Genomic DNA, 18870 nt, shown 5'->3' with positions numbered 1-18870 from the left:
AAATGAGAAAAGAATGCAAAATAGAAGTGTTTTCACTAGTGCTCTTAGAATTCTGGATGCCAGTATATTCTGTCCTTTTACTACTAGTTTTTTTTATGATTTATTTTTACTTATGGACCTTTTTGAAATGGCAGATTTCATGTCTTGTAGTCTGAAAATCTTTTTATATAATGGCAGTCTAAGCATCCTAGGTCAATCTCCTAATCCATTAAGAGAACATCTACTTGATTACAGTAGTGGCGTTCCTCCTCCTTCACCAGTACCCACAACTCAATATTTTATTTTCCATAGATATTTAATTACATATTTAAATGATAATGATATATTGACACAAAAAAACAACAACCCTGAACCGTTACCGATAAAGCACAAAAGCTGAGGCAAAACAATTACTTCTCACCAAAAACTTCACAGTATATTAAAGGTTTATGGGATATTTGAGCAGAATTAAACTGGTTCGTTGTCTGATTTGGCCAGCTGTTTTTCCAGGACTGCTGTGTTTACACGATGCATCATCAAAAACTGTCCATTCAGATGAAACACTGGGATGTCGTACTTGTATCTGTCATACCACACACTGTTCTCAGGAAGAGTAATGTCCACCTCCTGCAATACAAACTTAAACAAGAGCAACAAACAGTGCCGTCGAATTGTGCTCAGTTGTGAAAATGTGATATTGGCTTAATGGAACAGTGTTAATATCTTACCCTATCTTTATATGGTTCAAGCATTTCTTTTGCTTCCTCACACAGGGGACATGGATCCTGTCGAAAAATAAATAAATAAAAAATTGGTAATAATACTGCAGTTGATTTTTGTAGCACAAATCAAATACTCTAATCAAAAGTCTGCACATTTACCTTTGTGAAGAGAGTTAAAATAGGTAAAGACCTCTGTGAACAGAACGTCCGGATGAAATGAGAGGGAGTCTTTATGTGGCGACGTAGTTTTTGAAGTAGTGCGAGCATGTCTGTACAATAAATCAGATCCTTTATATAAACACTGTTTATTACTCAACCAACACAGAACATGTCCCTGAGGTGGTTCTCTCTGTGTCATTGTTTGGGACACATTTGACAATATTCAAGGGAAGATCTATTTTAGTTAACAAATTCAGTGCTGTTTTTGGGAACTTTAAAACAACATTCTTAAAACAACTGAAAATAAATGTTTGCCAAAGGTTGCTTTTAGGTACTCTTCTTTGTAACGACAAACTAATCTTCGGGGCACATTCCCCAGTTTTTTTTTGTTTTTTTGTATTTTCAATGATCAAAAAGATATGTAGATCAATATTCTGTATTACAACCATGATTGCATATGCCAAAAGGCCAACAATAATGAGTAATTAGGCCACAGATAAAACGTTTTAAAGTGCATATTCTGGACCAATTTCGTTTTTTTTTTTATATGAAAGTATGTCCCTTTACACACTCATCCAGAAGGGTAATTTTGCACAAGGCCATTTGTCTACAGCAGAAAAAAATTACAAAACGCGTCTGGAAAAATCCCAAGTGAGTCTGGAGCCAGATTTGTGACGTTACCTGCGGAAGCGCCAGCAGGCTGCGCGAGCTTTGCACGGTTTCAGTGCACAGCCTGTGTAGACCAAGCGCTCCCATTTCTCTCTCATTGTCTGGTCTTTTGGGAAACGATGAGTACTAATCATCACGATCGGTGTTGCTACACCCTCCTACGATACATCTGTTAACCATTTTAATAATTACGTGATAACGTTGAAGAAATTTGCAGAAAACCACCAGGCCGTTTCCTCATAAACAAACCAGCGCTGACGTAGGATTCAGAGGGAGGCGTCCATGGATTAAAGCAAAAAAAAAATTTATTTGAATGAAAATTTACGGGGTGGGGGGGTGGGGTGGGGTGTTATGGGTGGATTTCAATGAAATTCTACGGGGGGGGTTATGGGTGGATTTCGATGAAATTCTGAGAATGGTTAACTTAGAACTGATAACTTTATTATCAATTAATTAATGGATTAATATATTCAATTTATTGCACTTTCTTTCCATTGCTTCCGTATATTTTTTTTTGTGGCAAACCACACAAATGCAGGTGCCTGGAATGTTTAGTTTTTTGCACCATGAACTAAATGGCTTTCCGTTTTCACCTATTTCGTACAGCCAAGCCCACCTCCACTTGTTTTTTTTATACCTTTATCGATGGCAGACACATCAGTGCCTTCTTTCATGTAAAGCGCATCCATGCTGCCGTAACCGAAAGCAGAATGACATGCTCCTCTATGCTCGACGTCAATATAGAAAAAAGTTTGGATCTTTGCTTAAATTAAAATTTGACCTTACTTTGTGTTGAATACGACTTCAAAAACAATTCAAGATTTTATTAAGAGAAATATTGTGGCCAACACGAGTGTTAAGTTCCCTAAAAGATCGCGTGAAGTTGGCTGCTATCTACTTTGTGTTCGTTCTCATTTTCCTCCATCATTTCATAGGCCAGAAACAGATGTTTTGACGTAATTTAACTTAGTAGGCTATGATTATTATTTAACCGTAGTCTTCTAGACATTTTGACTGTTTGGGGCATTGAACGCTGGTGTATGATTTTCAGGGAATAAAGTTTAGCGGATGTCGGAACATCATTGCGCTCGCAGCCTCCAACTCCTCAAACGTCCTTTAAATTGTGATATAACGTAGGCTATAAGGCACGGTTCTAACATACCTTACACATTGGCCTAACGAAAATAATAATTGTTGGAGCGTCTGCTGATTTGTTAGCTATAAATTTAGGTCTAATTACTTCTGACAGTCAGCAAGCATTGCACCGTTGGGTCTTCAAGTCTGGCTGAAGCAGAGGAGCGGGCTTTCCGGGGTTTATTTTTTCGGTTTTTTTTTAACATGCTCTATTTCTATATGTCCAAGTTTGAACTAAGTCATTTTGGCAAGATTTAATTTAATACAAAACAGAAATGGTCAGACACAAGCACACCAAGCACATGGGAATGTATTTTGCCAATTTTGACAGCGCATGTTTTTTTAATGCCGCACCGTAGACAGCGAACGTTTAAACATGATCAAACATAGGAAATGAACGACACAAAGCATGGCTCAAAAAAAAAAAAGTTAAATAAACCCTGCTGATAGTTGATGGTGTTGCAACACATCAGTGTTATAACCCAATCTCTACCCAACCACCCGTCATTTTAATTCTCCTCGGATCAGCACCGACCTCACATTTGGCCTCGGGAGAGTTCAGTTGACGGAAATCCGTCACACGACGGAAAACTTTAATCCATGGGCGTCCTGCATGTGACGTCACGAAAATCAATGTTTCCCGGGAAATCCAAATGCCAAGTTTTTTCCGAGGCGGACCAATTTTGCCTCAAATGGCTTGATTTCAACTGAATTTTTCCAGTATTGCGCAAGGTAAAAAAAATTGCAGAGATTGCAGAATGTTACAGATATTTGACCAAAGTTTAATATAAAACAGGAGAATTACATTGATCTTGCTCCTGAATGTACCCGTGATATGCACTTTAATAATGTTATTCCATTATACAATAAACTTTCAGAGGGCTTGTTGCCTATTCTATGCATGAACACACACCTGAGAGGTTTAAATTATTTAAAGGCTACTAGAACATTTGGGAAACATTCTAGAAACCATCACTGGTTACTGCAAGGATGGTTAAAGGTTATCGGAACGTTCTCTGAACCACAATGTGCAACTACGTGCATTATATTTCCACACTTTATACACTCACCATCCACTTTAACAGGAACACCTGTTCATTTACAATGCGCAACATCATGCAGATACAGATCACAAGCTTCAGTTAGCATTCACAGCAAATGTCAAAATGTGGAAAGTGTGATCTCTTTGACTTTAACCATGGTATGGTTGTTGGTACCAGATGGGTTGATTTGACTATTTCTATAACTGCTGATCTGGAATTTTTGCACACAACAGTCTCTGAAGTTTACTCAGAATGATGTGAAAAACAAAAAAACATCCTCTGTATGGAGGGTCTGCAGGATGAAGCATTTTGTTGAGAGAGATCAGAGGAGAATAAGCAGATTGGTTTGAGATGACAGGAATTCTATAGTAACTCAAATAATCACTCTTTACAATTGCCGTGAGCAGAAAAGCATCTCAGAATGCACAACCCATCAAACAATGAGGTGATGAGCTGCAACAGCAGAAGACCACACCAGGTTGCACTCCTGTCAGTAAACAAGAATCTGAGGCTAACATATTCAACAAACATGGAAAAAAAAGACCAGGTGATTTTTTTTTTCTTCTAATATTCAACTGTCCAGTTTTGGTGAGTCTGTACCCATGCTAGTCTCAGATTCTTGTTCTTGGCTGACAGGAGTGGAACCTGACGTGGTCTTTTGCTGCTTGATGTGTTGTGCATGATGACATGCTTTTCTGTTCAACATGTTTGTAAAGAGTGATTATGGGCAATTCCATGTAAATGTCAACCTCACCATGCAAAAATAAAGCAACATGTAATACATCAAAACCACTCCCAGAGATATCACCTAGGCCTGTATTTTACAGATGTGAATAAGTTGAACCAATTTGTAACCAACCTAATATGTCACTGTCAGTCTTTCTTTCTTATAATGTAAACCCCAAGCTAAAATCAACTTTGATCATGTACAATTCTATATTATTGCCACAAGCCACAGAAATGTATGCTAAAATCCACAAAACAGCAAAACAATAGCCATCCTAAATATTATTTAAGAACTTTGATAGTTTTAGCTGATATTTAGAGAGTTTTTCAAAGGGTTATGGTGGTTAAATTGCTGATTTTCTAAACATACGCCATGTCTATTTCAGACGCGTCACATCCGTAACGGAATTTCGTCACATCCATAACGCTGACTTTTCCTTCCGAAACTCTGCATGAAATACAAAATATTTTAAACAAAGATTTTTTTAAATATTCACCTTGGACCCCTCTGTCAAATGGATATCTCCATTTCGACATTAGGTTTACAATTTCACAGAGTTTAATAAAAATGTACAGTCACCCAAGAAAAGTGATACTTTTTCTGTCACATCCATAACGCATCTTTTATTGGCATTTTCTGGCATGCCCTAGATGTACTATGGGAATTGTTCTTGTTCTATCACTTCTCCAGTATGGTACAGCCTTAAAATATGCAACACCTGTTTAAATACTGGGAGACAATAAAACATGCACTGGGTCACTTGTTGCCATTTTGAGTTCAAGTGTCACGTCCATAACGCTGGAATTGCTCCTATCTCAGTCACTATAGTATATCCCTCCTGGTAAAATCAAACCAATCTGGTCAGTTTTCTCTGACCTCTCAACAACAGTGCAGTTCCTCCCACAGAACTCAATGTTTTTTGTTTTTCGCACCATTTTGTGTAAGCTCTGGAGACTGCTGTATCATAAAATCCCAGCAGTTTCTGAAATATTCAAACTCTATCAAAATGCCCATCTGGCATCAATAATCATGCCACGGTCAAAATCACTGAGAACACACTTTTTCTTCATTCTGATGTCTGATGTGAACATTCCCTAAGACTTGTATCTGCATAATTTTTTGCATGGTACTGCTGCCATGTGACTGGCTAATTAGATAACTGTATAAATGAGCAGGGCTGTGTCCAAAATCACTCACTCATTCATTCACTACTTCCTACTCACTATCTAGGGAATTCTATATAGTGAGCTCATTGGTAAAATGGGGAAGGGGGGAAAAAACAAAAAAAAACGTTCGGATACTGCTCTGTCGCGTTGTTACTTACGTCATTACTGTCGCATGCCTTGAACGGGGCATGCAACGACTGGGGTCTTACTATAAGTAAACCAAAAACAGAAGTTATGCACTTTCCTAAGAACAAAGATGCCGAACCAACCACCATAGATGACCATGAACTAACAAAGGCACAAAGCTTCACCTACCTAGGCGGTCAACTAACTGTCAATGCTTCATGAGATGCAGAAATAAAGAGGAGAATAGCCAGAGGAGCAGCTGCTTTCAAATCTCTGTCTACTAGATGCTGGAACCACAGAGGCCTGACTCTCAAGACCAAAGTCACTGTCTACAAAGCCGTAGTACTGCCCTGCCTGCTTTCTGGGAGTGAGACTTGGACAACACTAGCACCCCACATCCACAAGCTGGAAATATTTCATCAAAGATTGCTCAGGAAAATCATGAGGATCCAATGGTGGCATCACATAACGCATACAGAGGTGTTACGAAGAGCTGGCACATCAACGATTGAGACCATGGTTCGTACCAACCGCCTTCACTGGCTAGGCCATGTCTGTAGAATGCCAGACCATAGGATCCCCAAGCAGCTTCTTTTTGGAGAGCCTGCCAAAGGCAAAAGATCTTGTGGGCGACCAAAAAAAGAGGTGGAAGGATTGCGTCAAAGAGGACCTCACCATATTAGGCCTCCAAGACAACTGGTACATCACCACAGCCGATCGGTCTGCATGGGGACAACAGATCCACAATGGAAAGTTCTTGTGAGAGACAAGACTACAATGATGCCACAGAAGAGCCACCCTTAATCAGAGATGACGGGACCATAAGTAAGTACGGTAAGTACTGTCGCACAATTAAAACGTGCCAGATCAGTTGGCTAGTGGGTTTTCAAAATAATAAATACATATTATACTGAGCGCATTTCCCACATTAATAAATACAAAGTACTTTGTGTTTGCTGCATCTTTCAGTTCTTTTAAATCAAGACTGAATACTTTCTTCTTTGCCGCTACTTTTATTAAATCAAATTTGAGGATTTTGATTAATTCCTCACTCTGCACTGCAACTTTTATTTTTGTATTTTCTCTCTTATTCTATTTTAGCTTGTTTTCTATTCTCTTACTATTTTTAATTGTACTTGAACGTCTGTTTATAATGTGTTTCTTCCTCTGTCCATTCACAGACGTTTTTTTCTTTCAGCGCGACCGCAATGCTTTTTTTAATCTTTATTGAAAATAACAGCAACAAAATACAAATACAGTTATTAATACACACAAACAACAAACCAAGAGCTAGGAGGAGTTTTCAAATAAAGACATTAAATAATGAGGACAAATGAAAAGTTGTAGCAGCTTTCTTGTTTTTAGTCAGAGATGATTTTGATATACTGGTCAGTTTCCTTTTCGAAGGCTATAAATGAAGGTTTTGAATGACTAAACTTGGCTTTATGAATATAGTACTTTCCTAAAATGATCAACAAACTTATTGTATATATATAACTTTCTGTTTTTTGCTTTTGTTGTTATGGAAACCAAACAGTACATATTTCCAATACAGAGAAAAATCAGAGTCAGGCTTGGCTGTGATGTACTGGGTTATGTCTGTCCAGAATGTGATGGTAAAGGGACATTGCCAGAACAGGTGCATTATTGTTTCCGGGTCCGTCTCACACAATGAACAGTCCACACAAACGTCTCTCTTAATAATAATAAGTTTATTTCTGGCTTTCCGAATACAATTTTGGCTCTTCATTCAGAAAATCCAATCAAATCTATATGAAAATACTGTATAAAAATTTTATACAGTATTTTCATACATTTCAGTATTTTCAGATTTTATCTGCACAAACTTGTTTTTCAGTCAATAAATTTTTAACCTTCACGATAATGTTATTAACTATTATGCACGCCTAGACATAATGGTCAAGATTGACAGCATCTAGTACTGGAAGAAGTATACTGTATGAATACTATATAAAATCATCTTCTTTTGGCTGCTCCCTGTCCTCCGCATCCTTCTCTACCACACCTGCCACTTTCATGTCCTCTCTCACCACATCCATGTATCTCCTCTTTGGCCTTCCTCGTTTTCATTTGCCTGGCAGCTCCTTCCTCAACATTCTCCTTCCAACATGCTCTGCATCTCTTCTCAGGATGTGCCCGTACCATCTCGGTCTCATCTCTCTTAGCTTAATTCCCAAGCTCTCCACATGTGCTGTCCCTCTGACGTGCTCGTTCCTTATCCTGTCCAACCTCGTCACTCCCATCGCAAACCTTAACATCCTCCTCCTCCTCCTGTCTCTTTGTTAAGAGTATGGTCTCCAATCCATACATCACAGCTGGTCTCACATCTTACCTTTCACTTTTGCTGGGACTTTCCTATCACAAACGACTCCTGAAATCCTTCTCCAACTGCTCCAGCCTGCCTGCACTCTCTTTCTCACCTCATGATCGCAGCCCCCATTTTCCTGCACAGTTGACCCCAGGTACTTGAATTCACTATTCATGAATACTATATAAAAATGTAATAAGTAATAAAAAAATGCTCTCTTAAACTTAAGTATATAATGTTTGGCAGGATAGTATCTATGAATCAGTTTGAAAGACACCTCCTTTACTTTATAAGGAAGTATCTGTATGGGAGGTTCCACACACTGCTCCAGTTCAGGTCACCAGCAAGACCAGTCCAGGACTGAACCACAGAGGAGATAGTGGTGATATTTGCCTGGAATAATGTGCGAATATTGTTCTTGGATGGAAGGGGCGGCACGGTGGCGTAGTGGTTAGCACTGTCGCCTCACAGCAAGAAGGTCCAGGTTCGAGCCCCGTGGCCGGTGAGGGCCTTTCTGTGCGGAGTTTGCATGTTCTCCCCGTGTCCGCGTGGGTTTCCTCTGGGTGCTCCGGTTTCCCCCACAGTCCAAAGACATGCAGGTTAGGTTAACTGGTGACTCTAAATTGACCGTAGGTGTGAATGTGAATAGTTGTCTGCGTCTATGTGTCAGCCCTGTGATGACCTGGCGACTTGTCCAGGGTGTACCCCGCCTTTCACCCGTAGTCAGCTGGGATAGGCTCCAGCTCGCCTGCGACCCTGTAGAAGGATAAAGCGGCTAGAGATAATGGATGGATGGATGGATGTTCTTGGACGTAACAGATAAACAACCATAATGCATGTTGTTATATATTGCTTGGTTAGCGACCATAGGCGGTACACTACTTTTCACAATGCATTGTGGGACACTATGAGTCCATTATATAGGATGTAAGAATTCTTACAGCACTACAAAATGGTGAACTCGCTATATAATCCACTGTATAGAGAGTACTGAGGGATTTCGGACACAGTGCAGGTGTTCCTAATAAAGTGGACGGTGAGTGCATGTCCATTAAGAAAACTCTCCTCGAAACTGAAAGGGAACTAAATAAAATCTGCCTTCATAACGTTTCGTCAACTAAAAACAAACGTTATTAGAACGTCCGGGAACCAGTAAGTGTTAGCTGGGAATGTAAACAAGATAAATATTGCGCTCACCCACGTGGATTTACAATCACTTCCGGGTCGTTACTGAATTCAGAATGAGTAGTGTGCTAAATGGGTTAAGCTAAGCTAAGCTTACAGTACAACAAGATGATACTTTAGTCTGTCATAAATGGGATCAGCTTGCAATAAAACCTGCCAGTGAAATCATTTCAGCATCGCATTGCGTCCAACAAAAATGAAAACAGGCATGAACTTGCCCAAGATTTTTAACCCAACATGCTGTACCTGATTCCTACAGTTTAAACATCAGGAGTAAAACACGCCATGACTTCACTAACAGCCCTTTCTCTCACTGTGAAAACACACCAACTAGTGCAGGAAATGAGCAGCGCGGCTTGCTGTTAAAAAAAAAAAATCTAGAAGCTGATTGGTCAACAAAGCTGCCAATCAAATTCCTGACTCAAGCTCAGAGAAAATGGAGTCAATCTGCTTTTGCACAGATTCAAAAATAACAATCTTCTGCATGAACATTTTTGTGCCATATCCAATATTATGCAAAAGTCTAGAGATAATGAGATGAGATTTCTATGTTGGTGGTGTAGTGGTTAGTGCAGTCGCCTCACAGCAAGAAGGTCCGGGTTCGAGCCCCGTGGCCGGCGAGGGCCTTTCTGTGTGGAGTTTGCATGTTCTCCCCGTGTCCGCGTGGGTTTCCTCCGGGTGCTCCGGTTTCCCCCACAGTCCAAAGACATGCAGGTTAGGTTAACTGGTGACTCTAAATTGACCGTAGGTGTGAATGTGAGTGTGAATGGTTGTCTGTGTCTATGTGTCAGCCCTGCGATGACCTGGCGACTTGTCCAGGGTGTACCCCGCCTTTCACCCGTAGTCAGCTGGGATAGGCTCCAGCTTGCCCGCGACCCTGTAGAACAGGATAAAGCGGCTAGAGATAATGAGATGAGATTTCTATGTTGGTGGTGTAGTGGTTAGCGCTGTCGCCTCACAGCAAGAAGGTCTGGGTTCGAGCCCGTGGCCGGCGAGGGCCTTTCTGTGTGGAGTTTGCATGTCTCCCCGTGTCTGTGTGGGTTTCCTCCGTGTGCTCCGGTTTCCCCCACAGTCCAAAGACATGCAGGTTAGGTTAACTGGTGACTCTAAATTGACCGTAGGTGTGAATGTGAGTGTGAATGGTTGTCTGTGTCTATGTGTCAGCCCTGTGATGACTTGGCGACTTGTCCAGGGTGTACCCCGCCTTTCGCCCGTAGTCAGCTGGGATAGGCTCCAGCTTGCCTGCGACCCTGTCGAACAGGATAAAGCGGCTAGAGATAATGAGATGAGACATTAGTTTTCCAGCACAAAATTAAATGTTACAGAAAAATGTCAGTAAAGAAAGCAACAGAAGAGACACTTTTCCTACAAAAAGTTGTCAAACTTGACCGCTTTCATGGTTTTGGCCTGGTGTGCTCTTGTTGATTTCCATCCATCCATTATCTGTAGCCGCTTTATCCTGTCCTACAGGGTCGCAGGCAAGCTGGAGCCTATCCCAGCTGACTACGGGCGAAAGGTGGGGTACACCCTGGACAAGTCGCCAGGTCATCGCAGGGCTGACACATAGACACAGACAACCATTCACACTCACATTCACACCTACAGTCAATTTAGAGTCACCAGTTAACCTAACCTGCATGTCTTTGGACTGTGGGGGAAACCGGAGCACCCGGAGGAAACCCACGCAGACACGGGGAGTACATGCAAACTCCGCACAGAAAGGCGCTCGTCGTCCTTCTTGCTGTGAGGCGACAGCGCTAACTACTACACCATCGTGCCGCCCCTCTTGTTGATTTATTTTATTTTATTTTTGCTACCTTTGCCACACCTGTATGGCATCGTGTAAGCCATGAGCATCAGTAAGCCTCTGACCATAACTAGTTCATAACAAGCTCATCCCAGAGAGCTGATCCCAGAGGCCTCTTCTCATTATTCTGTTTTTTGTTTGTTTTTTGTTTTTGCCAGGCATTTTTGCTGACTGAATGATTGTCCCACCCATATGCCATATTTCATTCACAGGTTATTAAGAACCAGCTAGTTTTCACAATTTTCACTTTCAGGTGTTTATAAGGTTTGCATTGATGTACAGTATGCATGCTTATTTATTCCTGGTGTTTGTCATTCTTATATACAGTACTGTGCAAGAGTCTTTTTGATTGTTGTGCTTAAACTTTATAAAATGGTTTAAAGCTTAAAAAAAGTATGGTACTGTGCAAAAGTCTTAGGCATCCTATTGTTTCATACAAACTTTGTTATAGATTTCTATTTCATGACTTCTACATGATCGAGTCAGTACAAAAATATTTTAGAGTCCAAATGTTCATTTTCCAGCACAAAATTAAATGTTACAGGAAAAAAAGAAATTGTACCTTAGCAGCATATTACATAAGAAACCACTAATGAAGGCTACTGGGTTTTGGTGCAAAATTAAGAAGTGAGTGTGACAGTCAAAGTGTCCAGAAGAACTGTGGCTGGTTCTGTAAGATGCTCAGTAAAACCTACAGCTCATTTCCGCATCAAACTGCACAAACTGTATCTGAGACTACTATTTTTTTTTAAGCAAAGGGTCGTCTCACATCAAATATTGACTTTGTTTCATTTAATATGGTTTATAGTATTTTTTAAATGTTGAAACATTAAATTTAATTATTTTTGAAAGCATCATTTCTCTACATTTCTTTGCATGTGCCTTTTTTACATAATACTGAACATGTAAAATTTATAAAACAAATTGGAAAACATTTGTCATAGGCTATCCAGAGGAGCCAAACGTATGGAAATGTTGAATAGTTTATCTCGTATTAAAAAAAGAACAAAAGAATAAGACTTGTGGTGTGTTATGACAATATAAATGATGTGTTTTATTCATTAAACTGTCAAAATGAAAGACTCTCTGCACATGTTACTGTCTCTAATATTTCATCCTACTGAGAATGTCAGATCTCTTCTACTCTTAGGCACAATACCCAGAAAATCTCTCTTTTTTCATGCCACTCAAATCTCTCCTTGGTTCTACTTGAATGAAAGAAATCTGTGATGGATTTGGCATTATCCTGAATTACAGTGCATACTGTAAATGAAATGCTTGAAAGTTTGTGAACCCTTTAGAATTGTCTATATTTCTGCATAAATATGACCTAAAACATCATCAGATTTTCACACAAGTCCTAAAAGTAGATAAAGAGAAACCAGTTAAACAAATGAGACAAAAGTATTATACTTGGTCATTTATTTATTGAGGAAAATGATCCAATATTACATATCTGTGAGTGGCAAAAGTATGTGAACCTTTGCTTTCAGTATCTGGTGTGACCCCCTTGTGCAGCAATAACTGCAAATAAACGTTTCCAGTAACTGTTGATCAGTCCTGCACACCGGCTTGGAGGCATTTTAGCCCATTCCTCCGTACAGAACAGCTTCAACTCTGGGATGTTGGTGGGTTTCCTCACATGAACTGCTCACTTCAGGTCCTTCCACAACATTTCGATTGGATTAAGGTCAGGACTTTGCCTTGGCCATTCCAAAACATTAACTTTATTCTTCTTTAACCATTCTTTGGTAGAACGACCTGTGTGCTTAGGGTCGTTGTCTTGCTGCATGCCCTACCTTCTCTTGAGATTCAGTTCATGGACAGATGTCTTGACATTTTCCTTTAGAATTCGCAGGTATAATTCAGAATTCATTGTTTCATCGATGATGGCAAACTGTCCTGGCCCAGATGCAGCAAAACAGGCCCAAACCATGATACTACCACCACCATGTTTCACAGATGGGATAAGGTTCTTATGCTGGAATGCAGTGTTTTCCTTTCTCCAAACATAACGCTTCTCATTTAAACCAAAAAGTTCTATTTTGGTCTCATCCGTCCACAAAACATTTTCCCAATACCCTTCTAGCTTGTCCACATGCTCTTCAGCAAACTGCAGATGAGCAGCAATGTTCTTTTTGGAGAGCAGTGGCTTTCTCCTTGCAACCCTGCCATGCACACCATTGTTGTTCAGTGTTCTCCTGATGGTGGACTCATGAACATTAACATTAGCCAATGTGAGAGAGGCCTTCAGTTGCTTAGAAGTTACCCTGGGGTCCTTTGTGACCTCACCGACTATTACACGCCTTGCTCTTGGAGTGATCTTTGTTGGTCGACCACTCCTGGGGAAGGTAACAATGGTCTTGAATTTCCTCCATTTGTACACAATCAGTCTGACTGTGGATTGGTGGAGTCCAAACTCTTTAGAGATGGTTTTGTAACCTTTTCCAGCCTGATGAGCATCAACAATGCTTTTTCTGACGTCCTCAGAAATCTCCTTTGTTCGTGCCATGATATACTTCCACAAACATGTGTTGTGAAGATCAGACTTTGATAGATCCCTGTTCTTTAAATAAAACAGGGTGCCCACTCACACCTGATTGTCATCCCATTGATTGAAAACACCTGACTCTAATTTCACCTTCAAATTAACTGCTAATCCTAGAGGTTCACATACTTTTGCCACTCACAGATATGTAATATTGGATCATTTTCCTCAATAAATAAATGACCAAGTACAATATTTTTGTCTCATTTGTTTAACTGGGTTCTCTTTATCTACTTTTAGGACTTGTGTGAAAATCTGATGATGTTTTAGGTCATATTTATGCAGAAATATAGAAAATTCTAAAGGGTTCACAAACTTTCAAGCACCACTGTACAGTACTGGCCAGGAAAATAACATCATATTTTGTATTAAGCTACTAGAAAAGGTAAGGGGGAAATATGAGAATGTGAAATATGGCAACAACTACATATTTTGGTTTACTGGTATGTTGTGGCTGTCAGTACATCAACAATAGAATGTTGGTTTCGTTCTAGTCCGTTATTTAAACTTTTGTTTTTTAACGATGCGTTTCATTTTCTTCATTTTAAGGTTTCTTAGATTTTTCAGAGTAAACTATTGTTGGCACTGGTAGAACTTTAGATTTTTTTTCCATGTCAATATCTTGGATAATCATAGGTTTATCTTCTAATTCGTTAATAACAACAACTATGTTCACATTGCTTAAAGAAATGAACATGTCTTGTTTATTTTTAGCCTACAACCCAGATCATTCATTTTTTTCAGAACATTTCTTAGCTTTGGGACCAAAAGGTTGCCAGTTCAATTCCCTGGACCAACAGGAATGGCTGAAGTGCCCTAACCCCCAAATGCCTCCCAGGCTGCTCTGGGTATGTTCTACATCGCTCTGGATAAGAGCATCTGCTAAATGCCTGTAATGTAGTAATGTAACATCATCTTTTGTGCTAACAGCTATGGGGTTGCAAAACCAATTTACGTGACGCGCTCTTTAAGAATTTGCTTACATCAGCTTTAATGTCACTACCAATAATTCAGTTGTACTAACTATGTAGTACTCTTTGTCGCTTGAATGTGACTGGATGGGCTGCTCGAGGCTGAATTCTGATGTCATTAACATTAACTCCAAGTGTCCTGTTCTTGCAGTTTAGCTTTATAGACTGGTAAGAGAAAGGGATTCACTCTACTCCCCATGCTGTTGTAGACTTGAAGCCTAATCCTTTTGTTATACTTATGGTTCCCTGAGTAACACCTATTGGTTCATGCTGTATAGCCAGGGGGTCTGGAATTAAATTTTTTTAATGTCATGATGATTGCTAAGATACAGTTGTTATAGTATTTATTTTATTATAGTTCTAAGATCCTAATTAAACGTTTTATCTAATAATGGACTCATCACTATTCATCCCTTGTCACTATTGAATGGGTTACATAATTATGCCACATTAACGTCTTACTTATAAGAAGTCATTTATGTTAATTAGATTCATTTTAATGTAATTTGTGTAGAGCTTTTACCCAAAGGCGTTGTTGCAAAGCAGCTTTAAAGAAATGTTCATTTATATTTAGATCCCTAATGAGCATGCCAGAGGCAACAGTGACAAGGAAAAACATCCTGAGAAAACATGTGGAAGAAACCTTGGGAGGAACCAGAGTTAAAAACAAAAGGGAACCCATTCTCTTCTGACACCAGATAGTGTGATTTATAAATCATCACAACTATTCTACAGGTGCATACTATAAAGGCACAAGTGTATTGAAAGAATGTTTAGTATGAGCAGCATAGGTTTATATTACAGGGGCAGTTCATAAGTACAAGTCTACAGTATTTAGGTGAGATTATCCACTGAAAAAATGGTGAGACGTGTTCATAAAACGTTTTTGGGAAGCATCAATATCTACAACAGCAGAAAGGAAGAGACAAGATGCTGAAGCTCCAAGCAGAAGAATTACCGTGATGAATCTGGCAGGTCCAGATGGTGAGAGGAGGCACAGCAGCAGAATGAGTCAGGATGAGTCATTAATACTACAACCCCGATTCCAAAGAAGTTGGGACAAAGTACAAATTGTAAATAAAAACAGAATGCAATGATGTGGAAGTTTCAAAATTCCATATTTTATTCAGAATAGAACATAGATGACATATCAAATGTTTAAACTGAGAAAATGTATCATTTAAAGAGAAAAATTAGGTGATTTTAAATTTCATGACAACAACACATCTCAAAAAAGTTGGGGCAAGGCCATGTTTACCACTGTGAGACATCCCCTTTTCTCTTTATAACAGTCTGTAAACGTCTGGGGACTGAGGAGACAAGTTGCTCAAGTTTAGGGATAGGAATGTTAACCCATTCTTGTCTAATGTAAGATTCAAGTTGCTCAACTGTCTTAGGTCTTTTTTGTCGTATCATCTGTTTTATGATGCGCCAAATGTTTTCTATGGGTGAAAGATCTGGACTGCAGGCTGGCCAGTTCAGTACCCGGACCCTTCTTCTACGCAGCCATGATGCTGTAATTGATGCAGTATGTGGTTTGGCATTGTCATGTTGGAAAATGCAAGGTCTTCCCTGAAAGAGACATCGTCTGGATGGGAGCATATGTTGCTCTAGAACATGGATATACCTTTCAGCATTGATGGTGTCTTTCCAGATGTGTAAGCTGCCCATGTCACACGCACTAATGCAACCCCATACCATCAGAGATGCAGGCTTCTGAACTGAGCGCTGATAACAACTTGGGTCATCCTTCTCCTCTTTAGTCCGAATGACACGACGTCCCTGATTTCCATAAAGAACTTCAAATTTTGATTCCTCTGACCACAGAACAGTTTTCCATTTTGCCACAGTCCATTTTAAATGAGCCTTGGCCCAGAGAAGACGTCTGCGCTTCTGGATCATGTTTAGATACAGCTTCTTCTTTGAACTATAGAGTTTTAGCTGGCAACGGCGGATGGCACGGTGAATTGTGTTCACAGATAATGTTCTCTGGAAATATTCCTGAGCCCATTTTGTGATTTCCAATACAGAAGCATGCCTGTATGTGATGCAGTGCCGTCTAAGGGCCCTAAGATCATGGGCACCCAGTATGGTTTTCCGGCCTTGACCCTTATGCACAGAGATTCTTCCAGATTCTCTGAATTGTTTGATGATATTATGCACTGCAGATGATGATATGTTCAAACTCTTTGCAATTTTACACTGTCGAACTCCTTTCTGATATTGCTCCACTATTTGTCGGTGCAGAATTAGGGGGATTGGTGATCCTCTTCCCATCTTTACTTCTGAGAGCCGCTGCCACTCCAAGATGCTCTTTTTATACCCAGTCATGTTAATGACCTATTGCCAGTTGACCTAATGAGTTGCAATTTGGTCCTCCAGCTGTTCCTTTTTTGTACCTTTAACTTTTCCAGCCTCTTATTGCCCCTGTCCCAACTTTTTTGAGATGTGTTGCTGTCATGAAATTTCAAATGAGGCAATATTTGGCATGAAATTTCAAAATGTCTCACTTTCGACATTTGATATGTTGTCTATGTTCTATTGTGAATACAATATCAGTTTTTGAGATTTGTAAATTATTGCATTCCATTTTTATTTACAATTTGTACTTTGTCCCAACTTTTTTGGAATCGGGGTTGTACATCTAAAGTCTAGTCATTTTTGGTTGTAATTTTAGACCTTGAGAGTATCGCAGGACAGGTGGCACAGTGGTGCAGTGTCGCCTGACAACACAAAGGCTCCGGGTTCAAACCTCGTAGCCGACGAGGGGCTTTCTGTGTGGAGTTTGCATGTTCTCCCTGTTTCTGCGTGGGTTTCCTCCCACAGTTCAAAGACATACAGATTATGTAAAAATACCCAGTCATTTGGGATACACAAGTCAGTACATATTTAGTGCTGGTCCCAAGCCCGGATAGATTGGGGACGGTTGCGTCAGGAAGGGCATCCAGTGTAAAAACCTATGTCAAATCAAATATGTAGATCATGATGATCTGCTGTGGCGACCCCTAATGGGAGCAGCTGAAAGGAGAAGAAGAAGAAGAATGTTGCAGGACAAGCATGCAAGAGTTATGGAACAGAGGTCCACTAGGCCCAGTGATGCATGAGACAGTCCAAGAAGCTCTTGTTCACTCACTTTCAGGAACTGTTTTATCCTTGACAGGGTGCATGTGGATCCTAGGAACACTGGGCATGAAGCAGAAATACACCCTGAATGGGACACCAGTCCATCGCAGGGCACCATGCCCCCCCCAATACCACCACCACCTCACACATTCATATGCGCAACTTATCTTAGCCAATCCACCTATTGGCGTTGTTTTTTGTAAGATGTGAGGAAACCAGAGAACTTGGAGGAAATCCATGTGGACATTAAGAGAAACTCCATACAGCCAATAACCAGAGGATAATCAGGATTGAACCTACTACCCTACTACTATACCCACTGTGCCACCACACCACCCTTTCCAAGGAATTTTTGAGCAAAATAATTAGTGTGATTGTTAATCGACTTCAGCTTGTTGGATTGTGCCCAAATAGTATCCTTGTATACAGATTTTGGAAAGACACACTGATTTTTTTCATTTTTCTTTCACTTTTTTGCCCACCATACAAATGCATAAAATTTTGGAATCAAAGTCTTCCTGCTTGGTCACTCTTCATCAAACTTAACATGACACCTCAGGACAACTCCCACAACAAATCCACGAACTCAGCCATGAACCGCACTTGCCTTTTTCTTGCTTTTCGTCCATCATTTTTTCTCCCATAGGCAGCAATGCAGTTTTAGCCTCATAGAAGCCAAGCTCTCCCACTCAGTCATGATTCATTCAACAGACTACATTTCATAGCTTGGACCAACTCACCCAGCACACACATTCATCCATCATGATGGATGGCTCGCACTCATCTTTTAACTTTGTACTGAGGTGAAGCAATTACAATCACAAAATCACATTTTCTTCAGGAAATGTACCTGTCTAAATGTTATTATTGTTTTAGTACTTAACAGTTATTGTTTTGAGGAAATCCGTGTTAAGAGTTTAATGTTAGGATGCTTTAAAATATACTCATGGCCACTTTACTAGGTACACCTGCTGTTTTGTGCGGTCATCCAATCAGCCGATCCCTTGACAGCAGCACAATGCATAAACTCATGCAGTTACAAATCAAGAGCTTCAACGAATGTTCACTTCAAACATCAGAATGGGAAAAACTGTGATCTCAAAGTGTGAATTTCTTTCAATGTAGCATGGGTGCTGGTTTGAGCCAGATGGACTGGTTTGAATATTTCAGAAACTGCTGATC

At 40.0% G+C, this 18870-nt stretch overlaps 1 protein-coding gene across 2 annotated transcripts; it reads right to left on the bottom strand.

Moving 5' to 3' along the window:
- Window positions 1-276: 276 nt before the first annotated feature.
- On the bottom strand, window positions 277-9566 carry c25h5orf63 (chromosome 25 C5orf63 homolog). 2 transcript variants are annotated; one of them, XM_060908404.1, is made up of 4 exons: window positions 9486-9566; window positions 861-970; window positions 708-764; window positions 277-618 (listed from the first exon to the last, which is right to left on the bottom strand). In XM_060908404.1, exons 2-4 carry the CDS (start codon window positions 966-968, stop codon window positions 448-450), a joined length of 336 nt encoding a protein of 111 aa, XP_060764387.1. In that variant the 5' UTR covers window positions 969-970; window positions 9486-9566; the 3' UTR covers window positions 277-447. The 2 variants fall into 2 exon arrangements, with proteins under 2 accessions (XP_060764387.1, XP_060764386.1); XM_060908403.1 differs by having other exon boundaries at window positions 9252-9556.
- Between the last annotated feature and the right edge of the window lie 9304 nt (window positions 9567-18870).

Source organism: Neoarius graeffei, chromosome 25 (assembly GCF_027579695.1).
Source record: "Neoarius graeffei isolate fNeoGra1 chromosome 25, fNeoGra1.pri, whole genome shotgun sequence".
NCBI lineage: Eukaryota > Metazoa > Chordata > Actinopteri > Siluriformes > Ariidae > Neoarius > Neoarius graeffei.
Note: the sequence above shows the minus strand (reverse complement) of the source record. Positions and strands in the feature narration are given on the sequence as shown.